The sequence below is a fragment of the Delphinapterus leucas genome, chromosome X (genome assembly GCF_059928025.1).
Source record: "Delphinapterus leucas isolate spDelLeu-1000000601 "Yukka" chromosome X, BTC_Dleu_Yukka2, whole genome shotgun sequence".
Classification (NCBI taxonomy): Eukaryota; Metazoa; Chordata; class Mammalia; order Artiodactyla; family Monodontidae; genus Delphinapterus; species Delphinapterus leucas.
This window is the reverse complement of record NC_143150.1, coordinates 112698059-112718322: the sequence shown is the minus strand read 5'-3', so window position 1 is coordinate 112718322 and position 20264 is coordinate 112698059. Positions and strand designations below refer to the sequence as shown.

Here is a 20264-nt window from a genome sequence, read left to right as displayed (position 1 = left end):
CAAGGCAAGCGATTTGAAGCTGGAAATTAGCAAAGATCACAACAGAATAGAGTGCGGGAAGTGACAGAAAGAGGCGGGAAAGGTGGCTTGAGGCCAGGATCCAGGGAATCCTGTCCAGGTTTCTCAGGAGTCCGTTTTAAAGAAGGCACACATGTGCCTAAATATATCCAAGTGCTTGTGTTGTAGCAGATTCATTTCTACCGGATTCCCCAATTTCAGAAATACCTTTAAGAACAATGAATCAAAAATGCTAAGGAAATCTAAAAATCACCAAACTAAGGCTTGAGGGCTTATAAATGCTTTTTCTCAGTTCTCTATTTCCATTCTGCAAAACTCTGTTAGTGGAACTTTAATTACTTGGCTTCACTATAAAATTTCCATTGCATGTAAGTGTAAATAATTTCACTCAAATGCTCTCATTTCAATCTGTGGCTGAAAGCATCGGTAGAAATTACATTTTTGTGGCACTTCCTTGGCACATTGAAGGAAAACAAAATGTATACTGTTAATCAAGTCATGAGCGACTTTGAAAGTGATAGGTTATATCAAGATAGTAAATAATAAGAGATGAAGTATATTTTAAAGATTAAAAATATTTTATTTAAACTTTTCTTCATAAACACTTTTAACATTTTTTTTCAATTTAAAAACAGAATGGATAGCATAAACATGTTTTGAATAGATTATATTCACGGCTTGGGAAAAATTACCTGACAAAAATGTAAAGGCTTCCAAAACAGGTATAAAAGGCAAACCTTAAATTATTCTAAGATTTTTAAATCGGCCCTAGGATTATTTGACTACTGGCCCAAAATGTACCTAAAGGTCAAAATATTTTTTCTATAGACAAAATATGCCCAAGGGGTATAGGGCATATACAAGTTAGATAGAAAATAACCTCTCTGATCACCTCACTGGAACATTCCTTCAGAAAGCAAACACCTAATCCTTACTGATATACTGATTAATAAGGTTTTTAATGTAGTTGTTCCCAAAGATGTAAAAAGAAAATCTAAGAACATTAAGGAGGAACAAACAAAGCTGACAGCATTCTCTCAATGTTACTCGTGTAATATTGAAGTTATACTGGTATACTGAAAGGAAACGACTTCCATGAGTTTACCTATTCCAGTCTATGTCTATTGAATATTTGACTTTATAAACTCTTGATAAACTAATTTTTCAGAACTTTCATTTTTAAGATAAATCTCTTTTTAGAAGATATTTATCCCCAAACCAACTCTAATCTGATAGAACGTATGATCCCTAAAAATGTTCAGAGTACAAAAAAAAATAAAAAATGTATAATAGGCAAACAGGAAAAATGGCACGAGCAGTTTTACTGCCATATAGCCCTCATTTATATCTAATTTACACTATTATCTATGTTGTGTTTTACTTCAGTCTAAAATTTTAAATTACGTATTCTCAAAAGAGCTAGTCTTTTCTGAGAGATAGCTTATAAACTGAAATAACAATTTATATTATAAACTGAAATGTTATGACCTACAACCACATATACATATATAAAAATAGTCCCACTGAACGTTTGACATGTTTAGATAATGCAGCTCAAATAATTTGCTATAAAATACTTTAAAGCTTAGTTTCATGTAATTAAGACAAAACCATTTTTACCACTTCTCCCCACACAAATGTGTGTCCTTCACTATGACTCGAGCAGGCTTCCCAGAATGAGGTGTCCAAAGGTGCTGCTTTAGAAAAGATAAGTGAAGGGCTCAGTCAATATTTCACAAATTATAGTAACACTCACACAGAGTAATGAGGACACAGAGAAAGCTGTCTCAAGAAAAGCTAATAATTCTATTAATTATGCTTTACTTTTTAAAAACCAGTAGTATTTCTTCCAATACAAAACCTTCAACGTGAGAATCTTGAATTTTATGAAAAGGTTGTAGTGCAAGGATTTTCTTTAAGCAGATTAAAATAAAAACTTAGAAGGTCAAAGACATGGAAGAGAACAAACGTTTCTAATTAAGATGCAATTAACAAAAATCAGCTATTTTTGTAAAGTCTGGCATTTAAAATGTAAAGTGAAAATTAACACACAAAGATCACAGCAATTACACTGTATAGTTTTAAATCTTACTGAATTAAAAAAAAAACTATTTTGAGCACATATAATGTATATAAACAAAAAATGGTTCCAAATGAAGCACACAAAAAATAAACTTGAAAAAAATTCTATGAAAAAATTTTCCATAGTTTAGTATAACAAAAATAAATCTCTTTCAGCAATTAAACCATAATTTTAAAAGGGAATGTAAGTTAATCATGGATTTAAAATAAGCTAAATTAGCACTACATATAAACAGAAGAGTTTTCTCATACATTCGGAACCCAAAGCAATAACAACGATTCTTAAAGCTCAAAACTGATTACAGCTGACATCAGGTCAGACATGACTTACGTGTGAAGCTAAACCCAGAGTCAGTTCAAGTTAAAAGATTTCACCAATTTTCCAAAACATGAACTTTGACCTTGGCCTTGTGTTTTTACAATGAAGACCAAGAATATTCAATTGTTTGCCCAGATCTTACTTTAACTAGGACTACGAAGTCATATCTAAGCAATTAAAGAGAACCACCACTGGAGTGTAAAAGCCTGATGGGGTTCCCTGTCTCGGTCTTTTCCAGCAAAAGACAACAATGAGGAAAATAATGAAGACGTTACTGTTATTTTCTTTAAAGCAAGACGGCACACATATAAAACACTAAGCCAACTAATATATTAGAAAAAGAATTAAACGGCTAATCTAACTCCTAGTTTTCAAAAGTAAAATGACTAAAAATGATTTTTAAGATGTAGAAAAAGGCTTTTACCCATATTACCATGGGAAACAGGATACTGAATTTCGTTTTTAGAAACTGAAAGTAAATGATAGGACCACTTAATAAAAATTTAAGTCTCATATACAAAAGAATATTAAGTTGATTTCTAAAGCCAATCCCAATGTTTCGCTTTTTAAAAAACTACTTATGTACCTGACTGTTTCTAGCCTCCAGTTGTAGAGTTTTAAAATCAGGTTTTTTTCATAGTTGTCTATTTTAATTGCAAAAATGAAACAAGTTTTCACATTTCCATGATTTCACTCTTCCATTTTATATTCAGTGGCGGCAGCAGCAAAAAAAAAAAAAAAAAAGTAAAACTAGAAAATTTACACAACAGCCATATAGAAGGCATTGCAATATTGCACCAATATCCTAAGATCTGGCAAGTTTTGCCAGTGTAGATCTAGTCTGTATCATACATAGAGTCTACTCAGAAGAAAATGGCATCAGTTTGAATGATCCACTCCCTGGTTATTCTTGCTTAATTTTGACAACTATATGCTTTTTCTTCGAGTTTAAAGAGTTGAAAGGTGCGGCTAATCTTAAAACACTTATTATAAATGCTTTTAAACAGTTATTCTTGATCCATTCTGAACTTTGAGGTTACTATCTTTCATGCTAGTAGCTTTCAGTAAATAAAACAAAAGCTGAGGGCTTACATCCCCAGTGCCACTAAATATTTTGTACTAAATAAACAAGTAGATATGACCAGTTAAGATTATAATTCTATTCCTTACCTCTAAGTCAAAACTGAGCTCAAATTTTCCACAAGTTGCTACTTTCCATTCAATAACAGATGCAGCAGCCTTATTGAATGTAAAGAATGGGAGTTGCACTTACTTTTAAGGGGCCTTTATTTAGGACTCTGGTATTACCTAAATTCTCTTTAAAAGTGCTTGCACGCTGCAGGGCCAGGGCTTGTCATATACCACTCCGATTCTCACTAAAAACAGGGTAACATTAAACAGACTGCAAAGAAAAACATTTTCAAAAAGAAGACATACATCGATAAGCAACACTAACGTTTACTTTTGAAAATAAAACATAAAATGTTAGTTTTCATAAAACCATACATGTTTCAGGAATATAAGGAGTTTGAATATTACTGAATCAGTATGGACTGAAGATAGGCTACTCTGATACCAAACGAGGACTCCAGTTATTTTAACTTTCTAAAAATGTTAATACATGAAAAGACGTTACATCTAGAATACAAGTATGGCAAACCGTGTGTGCAAGTGCACTAGCTTAAAAATATAGAATCCTAACCACGCATAAAAGGGGATGTGCCTTATATATTCATAAGATGTAAGCAAGTATGGATATGCTTTCACTAACACAATGCAGATAAGAGAAGGCAGCTTAGAAATAGTGTTCTGAATATAAAAAAGTTAAATTTGTAGAAAATTTATATTTTTGCATTTTCAGCAAAAAGCCATGCAAAAAGGTCAAGAGTTTTAAACTTAAAAAATAAAACCAAAAAGTCTAACAGACTGCAATACACCGAAATAAATGTTCAAAAAGATTTCAGATAGAGATAGGAACTGAAATTACATCCAGTGACACTTATCAGGTCTTCTCTTAGAAGATGCATGACTCCTACACTGACATTTGAAAGAAATGTTTAAAGCATAACATCAACTTCCCAGATAAGTGAATCGTTCTATTAAACTGCTTCTGGAAGTAGTTTCAAGAGCTAGTGCTTAGAATTGACTTATTGCATGAGTTTGAGGCCACTAAAAAGAAAAAACAGGATGCGAGAACAGAACGAAAACATTTTCATGTATTAGACCAATGGCTTTGATAGTAAAACTAGTGAGGTTCTTCTTTATGTGTTTTAATTAACTACTTTGTCTCAAACAAATTTTTTGTTTGGCTTTATTGAAGGGAGAAAGATGCCATTAGTTGCAACGTCTGACCTCGTCCAGTATATATTCTGGAAAATGCAGGTTGCATACTTGTAAACCATCCAGCTTGCAGGGCATCCGCGGGTACTCATCTTCCTTCCATTTGTTTTCATCCGGATCAAAAGTGAGAATAGAATCGCTGTAATGACCATTGTAGCAAAGGCCTCCAAGAACCATTATCTGTTTGTCCAGCACAGTCACACCATGGCCACTTCTACCAATTGGCATGGACGCCAAGATGGTCCACTGATCAGTCTCTGGGTTGTACACTTCTGTGGAAGGGCATCCCTGAGACTCAAAAGAGGCCCTCAAGATCACACAGACACCACCGAAGACATAAAGCTTGCCGTTGTAAGAAATCATCTTGTGAAAACATCTAGCGTAATTCATTTTGCTCTTATTCTCCCAACAGTTGGTAACTACTTGAGTTCTCCTGGTCCGCTGTTCTATGGTCCCTTCTTTACTGGGGTCAAACACGCACACTTGTTTGGAGGTGGAAGATGAGGTGATTCCACCAGTGATAAACAACTTGTTATTGAGCACTGTCCCCTCATGTCCATACTTGTTAACTGGATAAGGATCCACAAATTCCCATTTATCATTGGTGATATCATATCTCTCTGTTGAATAGAAAGTCTCATCTCTGGTTCTGCCTGCTACAGCGTAAATAAACTTTCCAATAACACCAACTGCAAATTCTGAACGTGGTACAGACATGTCTGCCATCCGGAGCCAAGAGTTTTGTCTCGGGTCATACCTGAACACTTTGGAAGAAGCATGGAATTCGCCATCTGGGCCCAGTTCTTCCCCACCCAACAAGAACACGAAGTTATTCACGATAGCAAGGCAGTCCGGACGCAGAGGTACTTGTGGGCCCTCCAGTTCCCACCAGACTCTTGGTTTCTTTAAGAGAAGTATTTTACTGTTAACCATGCTATGTCCAATCATGCCTCGGAATACTGTAGTTTGGGGTTTGGCAGAGCGGATGCGGCTTGATTTCATGTCCAACAGAGGCTGCTGGTGAACGTTCTGAAAGTAATTCAAGGCTTGGTCAACTTCATAGCGCAGCTGTCGGGAGTATCTATAAAATTCTGATGTCTTAACCTAAGAATACAAGTAAAAGAATTTAACAACAAAAACAAAAAACAAAACGTCAATGGCAAACAAAATATCAAAGCCCACTAAGATGATTAGCTTATGATTTTAAGCTACTTTACTAAAACTGATTTCCTGTTAAGATCACATACTTTCTTTTTATTATTTTTTTTACAAAGCTTTTATCATATTTGTTTTTGTAATTTCTATTTGTACTAATTTATGCACATTCCCATCTTTTTAAAAGTAAACAAGTTATTTTCCAGGCACAAGCTAAATTCCTCTAACAAAATGTATTAATCATCTAATATATGTCGGGCCCTGGGCTACAAGTGGTGGCTATACGAGGAGAAGTAGAGGTTTCACAGTAGAGGAAATGTTGGCCTTGGTTTTCTTAACCACAAGGAACACTGTAAGAACACCCATGGCTGAATAATTTGGGGAATTAAGTTAGTGAGTTAGTAAAAATTTAAATACACACAAAATCCTCAGTTGGTTTTTGACATAAAAACTTGGTGTGATATCATTAACTCCTATAGTAATAATTCAGTTGACAAGAAAAGGTCAAACTTTTTCCTTTTTGTTTTTGGGGTTGGAACTACCTAATTATAATGACTGCTAACATCTTATGAAGCACTTTTAAGTATCATGCTAACTACTGTGGGGAGATGAAAAAAAAAAGAGTATAAGATGTGGTCCATTTCCTCAAAGAACTTAGAGTATATTTCAGGAAATGAAAACAAATACACATCTACCAGTTTTAAGTAAATGAGGCAATTGACAGTTAGGTATGAAGCTGTATAGCACATCTGTGAGTGCTATGAACTTTAGATACAGAACATATCAAACTGGTCCAAAACATTCAAGGGATGTTTTGTGAAAGAGGTAGGAAGTTGGAAACCAAGCAGAAACAGCCTGTATCATGACAAGGGTGAGATAAGAGGGCTAGGATTTGGATGGTTACCATTTGGATCCTGTAGAGATAAAATCGACAGATTTTATACTTTTTCTCTTTATTGAAATTGTTCACTATTATTATTTGCTGATTTCTTTCACAGTTATTTTGCTAGGAGGAATTAGGTTGTATGTCCAACCATTGTGATCGTATGATTAATTCTTTGTATTAAGAACAATTATACGATCTTTCCTCTTAGAGGGGTCATTAGGCTAACAAATTAAATATTTAAGGGCCTACTGTGCACAGCCAGTAGTCTGACTGCCTCACAGGTTTTGAAGTAACAGATTCAGCATAGTAATTAAGCATGACATCAAGCAGCCCAGTATGGTGATTAAGAATTCGATTTAGGAAATATCTGACTTTGCCACTCACAAGCTGTGTGATTTTGGGCAAGTGACTCAGTATCTTTAAGCCAGTTTCCTCATCTGTATTACTGGGACAATAGCACCTACACCTCATAACCCTAAGGTAGGAGACAGGCAAGATAATCCTACACGGAAAGGACTTAGTATGGTGCCTGTCATGTGGCAGTGCAGAAAAAATTACGGCTGTTATTAGCTATTATTACTGACCAGGGGACATCTGTGGAAGTGTCACTCAGTTTACGTTAATGCATCTGATGATGTGCGTTTGTTTGTGTAAATATTCAGTCTTCCAGAAAGTAGAGGAAAAATGAGAAAAACTGTTACTCTGTACCTAATCCTCACCAGAAAAGCATAACTGATGACATGCAAGTAGGAGGAAGCTTTAGAGGAAGCAGCCGGGTTGTTTGGAGATCAAGAAAGAAAGGAAGGGGAATGCTGCCCATAAAGGATAGGCAGATTTCAAGATTTCAAAGGAAAAATAGGATCAATTCCAAGATCAGAAACTGTGTAAAGAAGCTCGAGAAGGCTTGGAGGCTCTCAAAAGCATAATGCTGACTACATAATTGCAAAACATACTGATGAGGGGAAGAAAGGGGGAAAGTATCTAAAAAATCTGATGTGCTGCAGAGAGCTTTCTGGAATTCGGATGTTAAAAAACCACTTACGACAGATGGTAAAAAACAGGCACATAAAACAAGTATTATAAAGAGTGAAATGGAGCTGTAAGAATATTGTGAACAAAGGTAAAGCCTTAGGAGGAATTGTGACTTTACAAAGTGCCAGATAGTGAATAAATGGCATTTTAGAGGTTAAAGTAAAAAAAAAAAAAAGTAGAGGAAAAAGTGAACTCCCCCCGGATGAGGTGGTTAATGTAATATTAACAAAGATAAAGAGAAACAGCCTCCTATCTTATTCCCGTTCTCGGCTAAGAATATTATATTCTTTCCAATCTGAAGATCAAACACAATAACTAAGAAAAAACTTAAATCCAAGATGGCTGAGAAAAAAGAAAAACCAGGCAGATATTCTCACCGAGTTCAAGTCATCTGATCTCACAAATCACGTCCTGGGATCCTAGGAGCCTTCACAGATAAGGTTGCTTAACTGCTCTCTGTAATGTGTGTGGAATCATGAAGGATGGCAGAGGACTTAGAAACCAGACAGATTTCCGAACTAAGACTGGTTAGCTTGAGCCTGATCCTGCATTGTTAAAAACTAGTTAGCACTTGCATATAAGAAAGCACTACAAACTAGGAGGCAACACAGACTCACCCAGTAATGCCAAGACTGACCATTTCTGGTTTAATTTTTGATGATGTAACAACACTGCTACAGAATGAGAGAACCTATGACTTCAGCAAAGTAATCAACAAAGCTTAGTCATAAAGAAAACAGAAACACTAGGGACCCATGAACCACCTGAAATTGCAACAGTAGTTATGTTAATGCATTTGGGGGAGAGGGGAGAGGGGGGAAGTCCAAAGCTTTTATCAGATGTTCCAGGGATCCACAAACTCCAAATGTAAAGCTTTAAATGACTCTATCCTCACTGCGAACCAACAATGTGATATGACAGTCTTAAGAACTAATAAAATCATGGACTGAATTAGACAGTCCCACCCTCTCTGTTCAGGTGAAACCACAACTAAGTGTTCAACTCCACCAGTGTACTTTAGACAACAAAGTGGATCATGTCGAGAAGACAGCAAAGAGATCCAAATCACAGGAAGAGTGGTCAAACAGATGAAGAATGTTTCAATCCACGAGAAGACTCAGGAGAGAAAGATGGCAACTGTTTTCAGGACCAATAAGTAGAAGTTAAGAGAAAGACTTTAGGCCAATATAAGGAAAAGCTTTGCAATTAGGACTGACAACATAATGGATGTTCACTGCATTATTATTTGTAAGAGCACAAAAACTGGGCACAACTCACATATCTATTAATATGAAATTGGTTGACCAAACTCTGGTATATAACATGCAATCGTTAAAAGGAATGAGATTAATCCACATGCAGTTAACACAGACATTCAAAATGTCAAAATGACAAAACCTGCAGAACTGTATATATAATACTCTCAAAAAATAAAAATGGACTGTTTTGCACAGTCAGCAGTAATATGCAGGGGAAAAATGTATATAATACGAGTACAACATATAGTTACCAGTGAGCTCGTGAGGGGCTTGCCCTTTTGAGATTCGAAATAGGTCTGTATTGGGCTTTTCTACAGGGACTACAGTAAAAATGGTACAGGTACATGTTCCCAAAGTGAAGAACTGTCTACTTCTGGAGTCTAGCATCCTGCCACTGAAGGTAGTGCAGGTGTGGCCACCTATCAGGAGGGCTGGAGAGGAATTCCAGCATCACACGAGGACTAGGCAGAATGGCCTATAATGACTTTCCACCTTCCAACCCCAGGTTCTTGCAGATCATGTCAAACTGGGCCAGCTTAATGGCTTCCTAGAGTCACTTCCTAGCCTTTTTTTTATATACTCAATCTTCTGGTCCCTTTGTCCTCTCCCTATTCATTCTATCGTGCTCCTTTGATATTTGGGTTCCAATGAGTTTACAAGAATCACTTCAGCACTATGTTGAAGTCCCAGTCATAGCTACATCTTTACCTGATCTGTTCTACCTCTAAGCCCACAATAATGGAAGTTGTGCCTTTTGAGATAGCTATTATACCCTAAGAGATATTCTAACCAAAGAAATTTAGCTCCTACTTCTCTCTGCCAAGGCTAGAAGTTCTAGACCTACCTTGCCTTTTCCCAGGGCTACTTATTGCTGCAATTTTCCTCTAAAACCACACAATATCAATAAGCATGACTAGCTTCTCCATTCATGATAGAAACAGGAAATTAATGAATCTGTGATAATCCTGGACAAAGTAATTACAGATACACTCTGCTTTAAAACAAAAAGTGTAGGGCCAAAAGCTTCTTTGTGAATGGAATCACTTAAAATGCATTAATGAAGGGAGCTATCCAAAAAGAAACGTGTGGCTCATCTTTTCACAGAGAAAGCATTTCTCTCATCATTTGCTCCTCATATAACAGTTTAACTCTCTGTGTATCAGGCTCTCTCAAAAGAAAGATATGGAAAGAATGACATTTCTTTCATGTTCTGAATTACTTTCCTTATCCTTCCTAGGATTTAAAAAGCTGTCTTATTTTAAAACTTGGAAAGATTATCACTTTTCTTGCTTTGATATTTAAAAAAATTGTATTATGACAAGCATTTTGAAGTGAAAGTATTTATTACCTCTTAAAAACAGTGATCTGAACATTTTAAATTGGCCATTTCCTCCTCTAATCTTTTGGTTTAATGAAATTGTGTGCATGCACATATGAGTGTAGAGAAAATGTGAGAAATTAATAATTTTGAATGTGATTCCTCTAAATATGTTTATTAAGTCAAAGAAATAATAGCTAGCCATTAGCACTGGGTAAAAATTTCATGATTCTCTTCTCACTGTCAAAATGTTATATAGTCCACTTACTAACTTTTTAACTTTTAAAGGTAATTTGTTTATACTGCTCTTAATTTTGAAAGAATTAAAATGAAGCAGGCAATATAATTAAAACAGGCATTTCCATAGAGCTTACTACCTTTATTTGATTAAAAATCTACAATTTAAAAGTATCTACTAAAACAGGCTATAGTTTAAAAAATTATTTTAGGCTTTCAGCCAGCCAATTTAAGGTATTATCAGCTGTTTCACCTTTCAAAAGGATTTTTTAAATGCCCAATATACTAAACCAAAGAAACAAAAGGCCTTTGATTAGTTTATCCAGTTGTAGGGAGGTGGGAGGGGTGAGGACTGAGGGTTAGAATAATCTCTGAACTCAAGATCCCAGGTTTTAGACTTGACACTGTCCCCAAGTCACTGTGTGACCATGGAGCCTCCAGTTTAGGTATTTTCCCTTTATAAAAGGTGTAAGTTGCATGAACAGACATCTCTCTGGCCCTCCTACATCCAAAACTGCTAACCTAATTTTTGCAACGATGAATATAAGGTGTCATGTGGAAGGAAGACTGAGTCCTGGCTGTCAGTTTTATCATCCTTCCTCCATGATTCAGTATTCTCAAAAGAAATACCCAGAAATAAAGCAGTTACTGTCATGGAGCTTTAGTGCGAAAACAAATTATGTCTTTGGGAACCACAGCTACATTTGATATTAATTTTGATATTCAGTAAAATGTGGAAGTCTTTATATGTTGTACTGCAAAAGCATCTACCCTGATATCAGAGGTTTACTTATAAAATCATGCTCAGGGCTTCCCTGGTGGCGCAGTGGTTGAGAGTCCGCCTGCCGATGCAGGGGACACAGGTTCGTGCCCCGGTCCGGGAAGATCCCACATGCCGCGGAGCGGCTGGGCCCGTGAGCCATGGCCGCTGAGCCTGCGCGTCCGGAGCCTGTGCTCCACAACGGGAGAGGCCACAACAGTGAGAGGCCCACGTACCGCAAAAAAAAAAAAAAAAAAAAAAAAAAAAAAATCATGCTCAGAACTGAAGCTTGTATTGATTTATGTGACACAAAAAAAGCTAGTTACAAAGTACCTTTAATTAATCCCTTTGTCCTGAAAAACTGAATAATGACCAGGGATAAGGCTATTTTAAAAAATTAGTTCCTGTTAAGCACAAATCCTCTCAATAACACTATAATTGCAGTCAAATACCAAACAGTTAAAACAAATTTTAAAAAGGATTACACATCCTGTCTTCTCCGAGTAGACAAGAGTCTAAAGTACTGACAGCTTCAGAAGGCAAGTGACCAGGGCAAATGGGGGAAAGGGAAAGGACTCCCTCACGACAATATTCTTATAAGAGTTTCAGCACAATTTGGTGAGTCCTCTATCCCTTCAACTTTTCTATAGATAGTGAAAAATATTTAACTCAAAAATAAATGTGCTTCATATGTAGAAAATAAACTTACGGTTACCAAGGGGGAAAGGGGGGCGGGTGGGAGGGATAAACTGGGAGATTGGGACTGACATATACACACACTACTATATATAAAATAGATAACGAGTAAGAACCTACTGTATAGCACAGGGAACTCTACTTAATACTCTGTAATGACCTATATGGGAATAGAATCTAAAGAGTGGATATATGTGTATGTGTAACTGATTCACTTTGCTGTACAGCAGAAACCGACACAACATTGTACGTCAACTATACTCCAATAAAAATTAATTATAAATAAATAAATAAATGTGCTTAGGGAATTCCCTGGGGGCCCAGTGGTGAGGACTTGGCGCTTTCACTGCCAAGGGCCCAGGTTCGATCTCTGGTCGGGGAACTAAGACCCCACAAGCTGCACTGCAAGGCCAAAAATAAATAAACAGATAGACAGGTAAATAAATAGGCTTAGAAAGTCCCATTTCCTTCCAATTTTGGTAAACAGTAATAGAGCACCACTAGAAGTTAAATGAGTGCACAAGCCTAAAAGGTAGGAAATAATGTAAAAGACTTAAGAATATCTTACCACCTGATTACACCGATATGTAGATAGTACAACTAAGTTCTAGAATTCACAACTTTTCTTACACAGTTTTTCCCTACTTATGGAAATACTCTCAACTATGTCAATATTTTATTTATAAATACGGAAGAGCAGAAGGAAAGTCAAATAAAAGGTTTAATCCTAGAACTAACTCCTGAATGAGCAAGGCTTACCTATGACACATGTAACATTTTCTGGGTAAATATTAAATTTGAGAATTAAAACTTTCAAGCCTAAAATCTTAATATACCCCCCTGGTTCCTTTCCTGCTCCTAACCTTTTCTCCAGTCATTTTCTGAATTCTCTGATCCTTTTCGATTTCTGCGTATCATTTGGTTTCTCTCCCTCTCTTTATTTCCCAATTCATTAAAAAGATTTTCTCCTTTTACAAGTAAATGTGGCTGTCCCCATTCCATGTCTTCCTCTCCTGTTACTCCACAGTCAGTTTCCAATTCTACGCTTTTGTCTTCATCTCCCTTTTATTTAAAAGGAAAATCAGCGAGGTAGGTTGAATTTTTTAACTCCCATTTTCAGTAGGTTCCTACCAGCTTAATACAACCTTCTAATAGTCTCTTTCCCAGGGGATTTCACAGCAGTCAACACCTAGTCAACTCCAGGAACCTGGAGTGAATGCAAGTCAAAGGTGGAAAATAAGAGCACTCCATATCTATACACAAAGGGCAGAAGACTGGAGAGGAGAAAAACACCTTGGGTGATTTTTAAAGAAGTGCACATGTATTAATTACAATCATCCAAGTCCATGGGGCTGGGAGGGAGGGGTCGATAAAAAAGAGACTGATGCAGAAAAAGACATTGACTGAGAAAGTACGCTTAACCCACTGACCTAGTTTCAAACAAAAACCTGCTAATCTCTGTGCTTTCACTCCAAGGGGCAAGTGAGCTGATTGTTAAGTAATTTCAAGTTTATAGCTGTATAAGTACTATTTAATATATGAAGAGGATTTAAAACTTTTTCAAAAACAACTCAAGCTTATTAGAAATTCTAATCAAATTTCACATTGGAAATCCAGGCTACTGTCTTCTAAAAAATATTTTTATTGTCAAATACAGCACTGCTTGTTTCTTCTAAAACTGTGAGGGTTAGAGGGAAATTTGTTTTTTCCTCTAGATTTGTCTGGCTGTAGTTTAAGTCATTAGAAATAATTACTTTTCTCGAGTTTTGGGGCTAAACTGTGGTAACACTAAAGTTAATGGTTTGGTTTCTGGACAGAAATTTTGGATTGGTCAAGTGCTAGATTAGTCAAATCATGTTGCAGTGCCTAAGTGAAGGAATTCTGAGGGGTACACAGCCCCTACATTTTTACATAGATGTGTCCTTGCCCAGGCAATTTCATTACCAAGTGGGTTGTGCCTCAACCAAGATATCGCACCACCCAAGCACGACACATTAAGAATAAATTTCCTTATGTGTCATAGTCCATTGTTAATGCTATATAAACCAACTATGCTGATAGAGAAATATTTGGAAGATTATCAGTGCTTTGTGAAGACCAGTTCTGAGAGCTACCATGTTCTTAGGAAGGTACTAAGGGTCTTAGTAAGGTATACTTGGATAATTTGTAATCCTTAAATTCTATCAGTTTCAAGGTGAGTCCAGGACACCTTACCCCATTTTAAACTGTAGCTTTTAAAGCCACAAATTCTGGTCCTTAAGTAAAAGACATTAAAAAAAAAAAAGTGTTAGCCTTTCTGAAGCATTTTCACTCTGATCCTAGGATTAATACTCACTAGTAATGAACTTATCTTTTTTCAATGGACTATCAAAATTATCTCAAGGCTGTAAATATCCTTATAACAACAAACTTTTATAAAATGCAGATATGATTTGCTAAATCCAAATATATTCTCAGTGAAGGAGAACTAACATCTTCTCTCATTAAAACATTAGCTTTGCTCTTCAAAAGTTAAATAAACCTAATTTGGGGGGATATGGTGAATTACATTTAACAGGTTAGGGGGAAAAAAGCACATTAGGGTATCTGAATATCATGAGTTAGTTTATAAAACAAAATATTTGGAATAAAGCAGAATTCATCTATATAATCTGATTCCTTAAAAAATAATTTTCTTTCCTTTTGAAAAATTGTAAGATCTTATGATTATGATCAATATAATTTCTAAGGGGATCATTAATATGCCAGATCTTACCTTACGCATATTTATGATACTGAAGATGCCCTGGGTTCAAAAATATTAAAATGTCACTTTACTAAAAAATCAACATATGGGTATTTTAATGAATAATTTAACAATTTTGCTAAAAAGATCTTTTCTGTACAAAAAAGTAAAAGAGGCATTTTGCCAAATATACATTTACTTAATAAAATGTTTTCAATAAAGCAATAATTGTTTTTTAAAAACCAAAAGACCAAAGTTTAAACTATTTAAATCTTCACATCACTGAAATTCAGAATGACAAATGTCAGGCCTTATCTCTGTTAACAGATGCAAAGACCATTAGAGTTAGTAAAAATACATGACGCAGACATTTGCATTACGTAAATACTGAGATTGAAGTCTAGTATTAAAACTGAGAATGGACTATAGTTAAAATGAATCATACTCCTAACCAACTATGTCAAAAGGACAAGATCCTTAATTTTCAGCTTTCCTCGATTATACAGGGAAAACTCCAGAATTCTGCTTTCACACCTTACAGTGTTCCCACATCTTACACTTTTTTCAGTGCCATTAAAATTCTTAGGCTATGTTTTGTTCATGCAAACATGTTAGAATTTTCACAGCTCTGTAACAACTTCTAAACCACCCAAGCAGGCCCACAGGGTTAACTATATGCTTCCTGCACATGAGGGTCCTCTCCCTACTCTAGTAGCTTGGACTGAGAAGCAAGCAGACCCGGGTTCCAGTCTGGACAGTGCCACTTAATCTGGGATAAGACTCCTAACTCTTCTGAGCCTGTTTTCTTACCTACAAAACAGAGATAACCTGCAGACTCTACCTATGTGTAGAGCACTCAGTGCAAGGCCTGGCATATAAGTGTAAGGTGTTCAGATAAGTAGAATCACTGCCTCTAAGGAACTTGGTGAGGAAATCTGGAAAGTCTTGGTCTCTTGGGTGATGATCCTGTCCCAGAGTCAGTTCAAAAGTTAAGACAGTCTGTTTTCAGCTGGGGAGAAAATCCAGTAGACGACTAGGGGAAAAGATACCGCAGAAGAATAAACCCAAAGATTTCGACACAGCTAGAGGGCATGATTCGGGTCCCTGGAATCAGTGGGGGCTATTCCTTAGGGAGAGGCAGAATGGCCCCTTACAAAGCCATTGCTCAGATCTGATCGTTACTACCAAAGGAAGAATTAAAATCTCTAAAGGTTTCTTCACGAAGCTTTGTTCAATCACTTTTTATTTTCCTGAGGCCAGGAAAAGGATTCTGACAAAGAGATGCTATACTTAAGTTATCTTCATCAGCCATTCCACAGAATAGTTAAGTAGGAAGGTTCACTTAACACTAAACTGTACAGAACATTTCTAAAGGCTAAGGATCCAGGAGAGGGTTAAATAAGTGAGAAAGGCTGTTTAATGTATGCATATTTAGAGTTTCTAGAGCACAACTTACTCCCTGAACTTGTAGAGCAGCGCTGTGCAACAGAAATATAATCTGAGCCACAAATGTGAGCCAAAGATGTAATTTTTACACTTTTTAGTGGCCATAGTTTAATAAGCAAAAAGGTGAAACTGACTTTAACAATGTATTTTAGCCCAATATATCCAAAATATCATTTCAACATATAATCAATATAAAAGTTAGTAATGAGGTAATTTATATCCTTTTTGTCATCTTAACCTTTGAAATCTCAAATCAGACTTGTCACATTTCAAGTATTCAAAAGCCACAAGCAGTGATTGTACTGAACAGCATGGTTCTAGAGATACACTACTTTTTTAATAAGAAAGAATAATCTTTTAATTTTGACATTTTAGCTAGTTTTAATTCCAATAAATTGAATGGAAGGGCTCCACATTTTTTTTTAAAGGGAGGGAAATTTTATGAATCTAAAAGGAACCTAATGCAGAGTAGTGTGAATAAAGTCCTTGATGATTTTAGTCATAGGAATGGGCTACTTAGCCTCCTAATACAAAAAAGAATGGCAAATTCTAAGTTTGATCAGAGTTGCTAAGTGGTTTTCCAGGACTTTCTCTGGCATTACAACAATATTTTCCTGTAATTGTTCCTGAAAATACACGATGCTAAAAAGTAGGTGTGTTAACAGGAAATATAAGGAAGAGAAGAACTAAGTTAACACCAACACAAGGAAATAATCTGATAAATCCAGAATGTGGGGACACACTAGGACAACTGGTAATCTGATCTTTCTAAAAAAAAAAAAAAAGTGGGGGACTGTGTTAGATTCTTTAAGAAAGATTAAACAGACATGATAACCAAAAGCAATGTGTAAACCATGACTGGATTCTAGGGCATTTGGGGGACAACTTTGAATATGAACTAGCTGTTAGATGTTATCAGGGTCTTATTGTTAATTTTCCTGGGTGGAATGGTATTGAACCTGGGTAGGAAAAAGTTCTTATTCTTACGAGAGGCATGCTAATAAGTATTAAGGGATGATATGTCATGATGTTTTCAACTTATTTTCAAACATTCAGCAAAGGAAAAAAAATCTACATAAAGAAAATATGGTAAAATGTTAACAGTTCTTGAATCTAGGTGACAGCTATATAGGTATTCATTATACTATTCTTTCAACTTTTTGTATGTTTGAGCATCCTCATCATAAACGAGAAAAAGGAGAGACAATTTCAGATTTAAAGAGAGACGTAATAACAAATGTGCTGTATGAACCTTGATTCAATCTTTAAGAAACAGCTTAAAAAAGACATTTTTGGGAAAACTGAGAAAATCAGAAAATGAAATGGATATTACAGATATTAAGGGATGACTGTTAATTTCAATAATGGTATTATGGTTATGTAGAATTTCCTCACTCTTGGGAGATAAGATGCTTGCTGAAGTACTTAAGGAGGAAACATCACATCTACAACTTTCTTTGAAATGGTTTAGCAAAAAACAAAAATTTAACATAAAGGCACACACTCTCCTCTCTATCTAAAAACAGGGTGGCAAAATGACAACAACTATTAACCTACAAGATATGTTTATGGGTGAACATTCTACTGTTCCTTCAGCTTTTTTGTATGTTTACAAAGTCTAATAGTTTTTAAAAATTGAAAGCTAAAAAGTGCATATTAACATTCCATTTTTCTAAATTTCAGCAAAATAGGATAAAACCACAAATCAAAACTGCCTACACTTTTCCCCATGTAGATCCTCATACTAAAAAAGGACCAGCACAGATGTACTATGTCTTTATTTCTGTGCCCTTTCTGGTTCCATGCATATATAATGGTTTTAAAATGGCCTTGTTTGACACCTGCAGAGTGCTGAGTACAGGAAAAATAGATGGGCCCTATTTTCAAGGAGCTCAAAACAGTATGGTGTAAAATAGTCCAAATTCTTATTCCCCAACCAAATTTTCCATTCTAGTTTCTGAAGTTTAATTTCTAGAGATAAGGTCTCAAATCTGCTTAGTGTTTTACAACACATTCCTTTGATAAACATTATCTCTCACACACTGCTAAGACAAGAATCACCAACTACCTTCCCTTCCATTTACCTTACCAGTATCACAAATAAAACTGAAGATTTATATTATAAAAAACAGAAAGATTTCTCTGTAGCCAGGGCCTTATTAAGTTTTTGTAAGAAATTAATTCAAGAAGGAAGCCTTAACAACATTTTTATTCTGATGAGATTCCCAATACCTGGCCAATAAGTAATAACCACATCCTATGCTATATATGCAAACAGAACCATCAGAAGGTACAAATGTTGTTTTATATGATTTACAAAACTGGGAGTTCCCTGGCGGTCCAGTGGTTAGGACTCCATGCTTCGATCCCTGGTCGGGGGAATTAAGATCCCACAAGCCGCGCAGTGTGGCCAAAAAAAACAAAAAAAGAAAGAAAGAAAGAAGATGATGGAAAAAAAAAAACAAACTACAAAATTACCTGATGGTATTAACTTCCAGCCACTGTCACTATTGACCACCCTGAACTGATAGTTGGAATATAAAAAGGCTCTGCAGCTCAGCACTTAATCATTTACTGCTATCAATTATCCATCATAATGTCCTACAAGAGGGAAAATTTTATTCTCTATTTCATGAGCACTTCCATCTAGACTGAAGTTGAGGGGGGTTTGTTTGCTTTAATAGTGGGAAAGCATTTCCATCTAACATGTAAAGACAAAACAGGATTCCCCAGGAAAAGAGAGCAATAAAAACAATAGTAAGGAAAAAAATCAAAACATCAGAGAAAAATGATTTACATTGTTGATGTGGGGCTGATTATCACTGAACAAAAAATAATTAAGAAATGTATTCTTTAGTTTCAATTATTTGTCATATCAGTACATTCTGAGAATAAAGATAAAATCCTACAAAACTGAGTTATCTAGTAAAAGTTTAAGTTAATGATATTTCACAGCATTTCAGAGGGGAAAAAAAAAGACATGCCAGGCTGCTGAGTGTTATTCGAAGGCGCAAATTTGTTTATTTTTCAAATGGTGTAAACAACCCTCCTTTGCAAATATTATATTTTTATCACCAGGTCTGGTAACTAAAGCTGAGGAACCACCTAACATGAAGGGTGTCGACCAAAGCTTTAAGTGTGCTTTCTAGAAAGAAGAAAAGATGCAAGAGGTAAACAGAGCGCCAGAGGTAACCATGTGATTAGAAACCAATTAAGTTAAGCAATTACTGAAACTGCTTTCTCTCCTTTGGGCAAGAGAGCATCACAACTGAGACTCTGATATAAAAATGAAAAATGCTTACATGCAAAAAGGCCAAGGCTGTTTTGGAGAAAGACAATTTTAAGACAGCAGAACTATTACATGGTAAAATGCGCACAGGGATATTTGATCAATGTAGATAGAGGATCTATAGTCTACTTGTTTAGAAATGCCAAAACAACGATTTTAGACAAACATATGTTTTCAAGATTAAATTTAGTTAGTATTCACAGTGAAGGGGGCTGGGGGAGACGGACGGGAAGGCGCAGAACTAGGCAAGAGTAGGGAAGAAAATCAGTGCCAGGGCCTACTGGTTTTCAAGAGCTATTTTATGTTTCCTCACTACATTTTAGAGGAATACGAAATTGTGTTAATACTTATCATTCAGAACTACAAAACTCCTCTCAACTCTAATTTCAGCATGATTCACTTAAATTCATTTTTGAAAAGAGAGCTAGACGGACCCGGTTCAAATTTAATTACTCTGTGAAAAGAAAGAGAAGCTAAAGCAAACTTATAATATTTGGGGTTAAATAATTATGCTTCAACTTTAAAAGTACTTTCAAAATGAAACTATTCTACCACCTACCTGGTCCATCTTTCACCCACAAAATGTGTTTTAAAAAACCTAAATACAAAAGCTACAACAAATTAGACTTCTTACACATAACTATTCTTAAAAACTATTCATTCTTTCTGGCTCCTGACCAAGCCTGAGAATCTTATCTATAA

At 35.7% G+C, this 20264-nt stretch overlaps 1 protein-coding gene across 4 annotated transcripts in view; it reads right to left on the bottom strand.

Annotated features, from left to right (window-relative positions):
• Positions 1-573: 573 nt before the first annotated feature.
• KLHL15 (kelch like family member 15) overlaps positions 574-20264 on the bottom strand; it is a 32155-nt gene continuing 12464 nt past the window's right edge. For all 4 annotated transcript variants that reach the window (XM_022560432.3, XM_089904671.1, XM_089904673.1 and 1 more), the window contains one exon: positions 574-5863. In XM_022560432.3, coding sequence (XP_022416140.1) covers positions 4754-5863 — 1110 coding nt within the window. In that variant the 3' untranslated portion in view covers positions 574-4753. The remainder of the gene's footprint in view (positions 5864-20264) is intronic.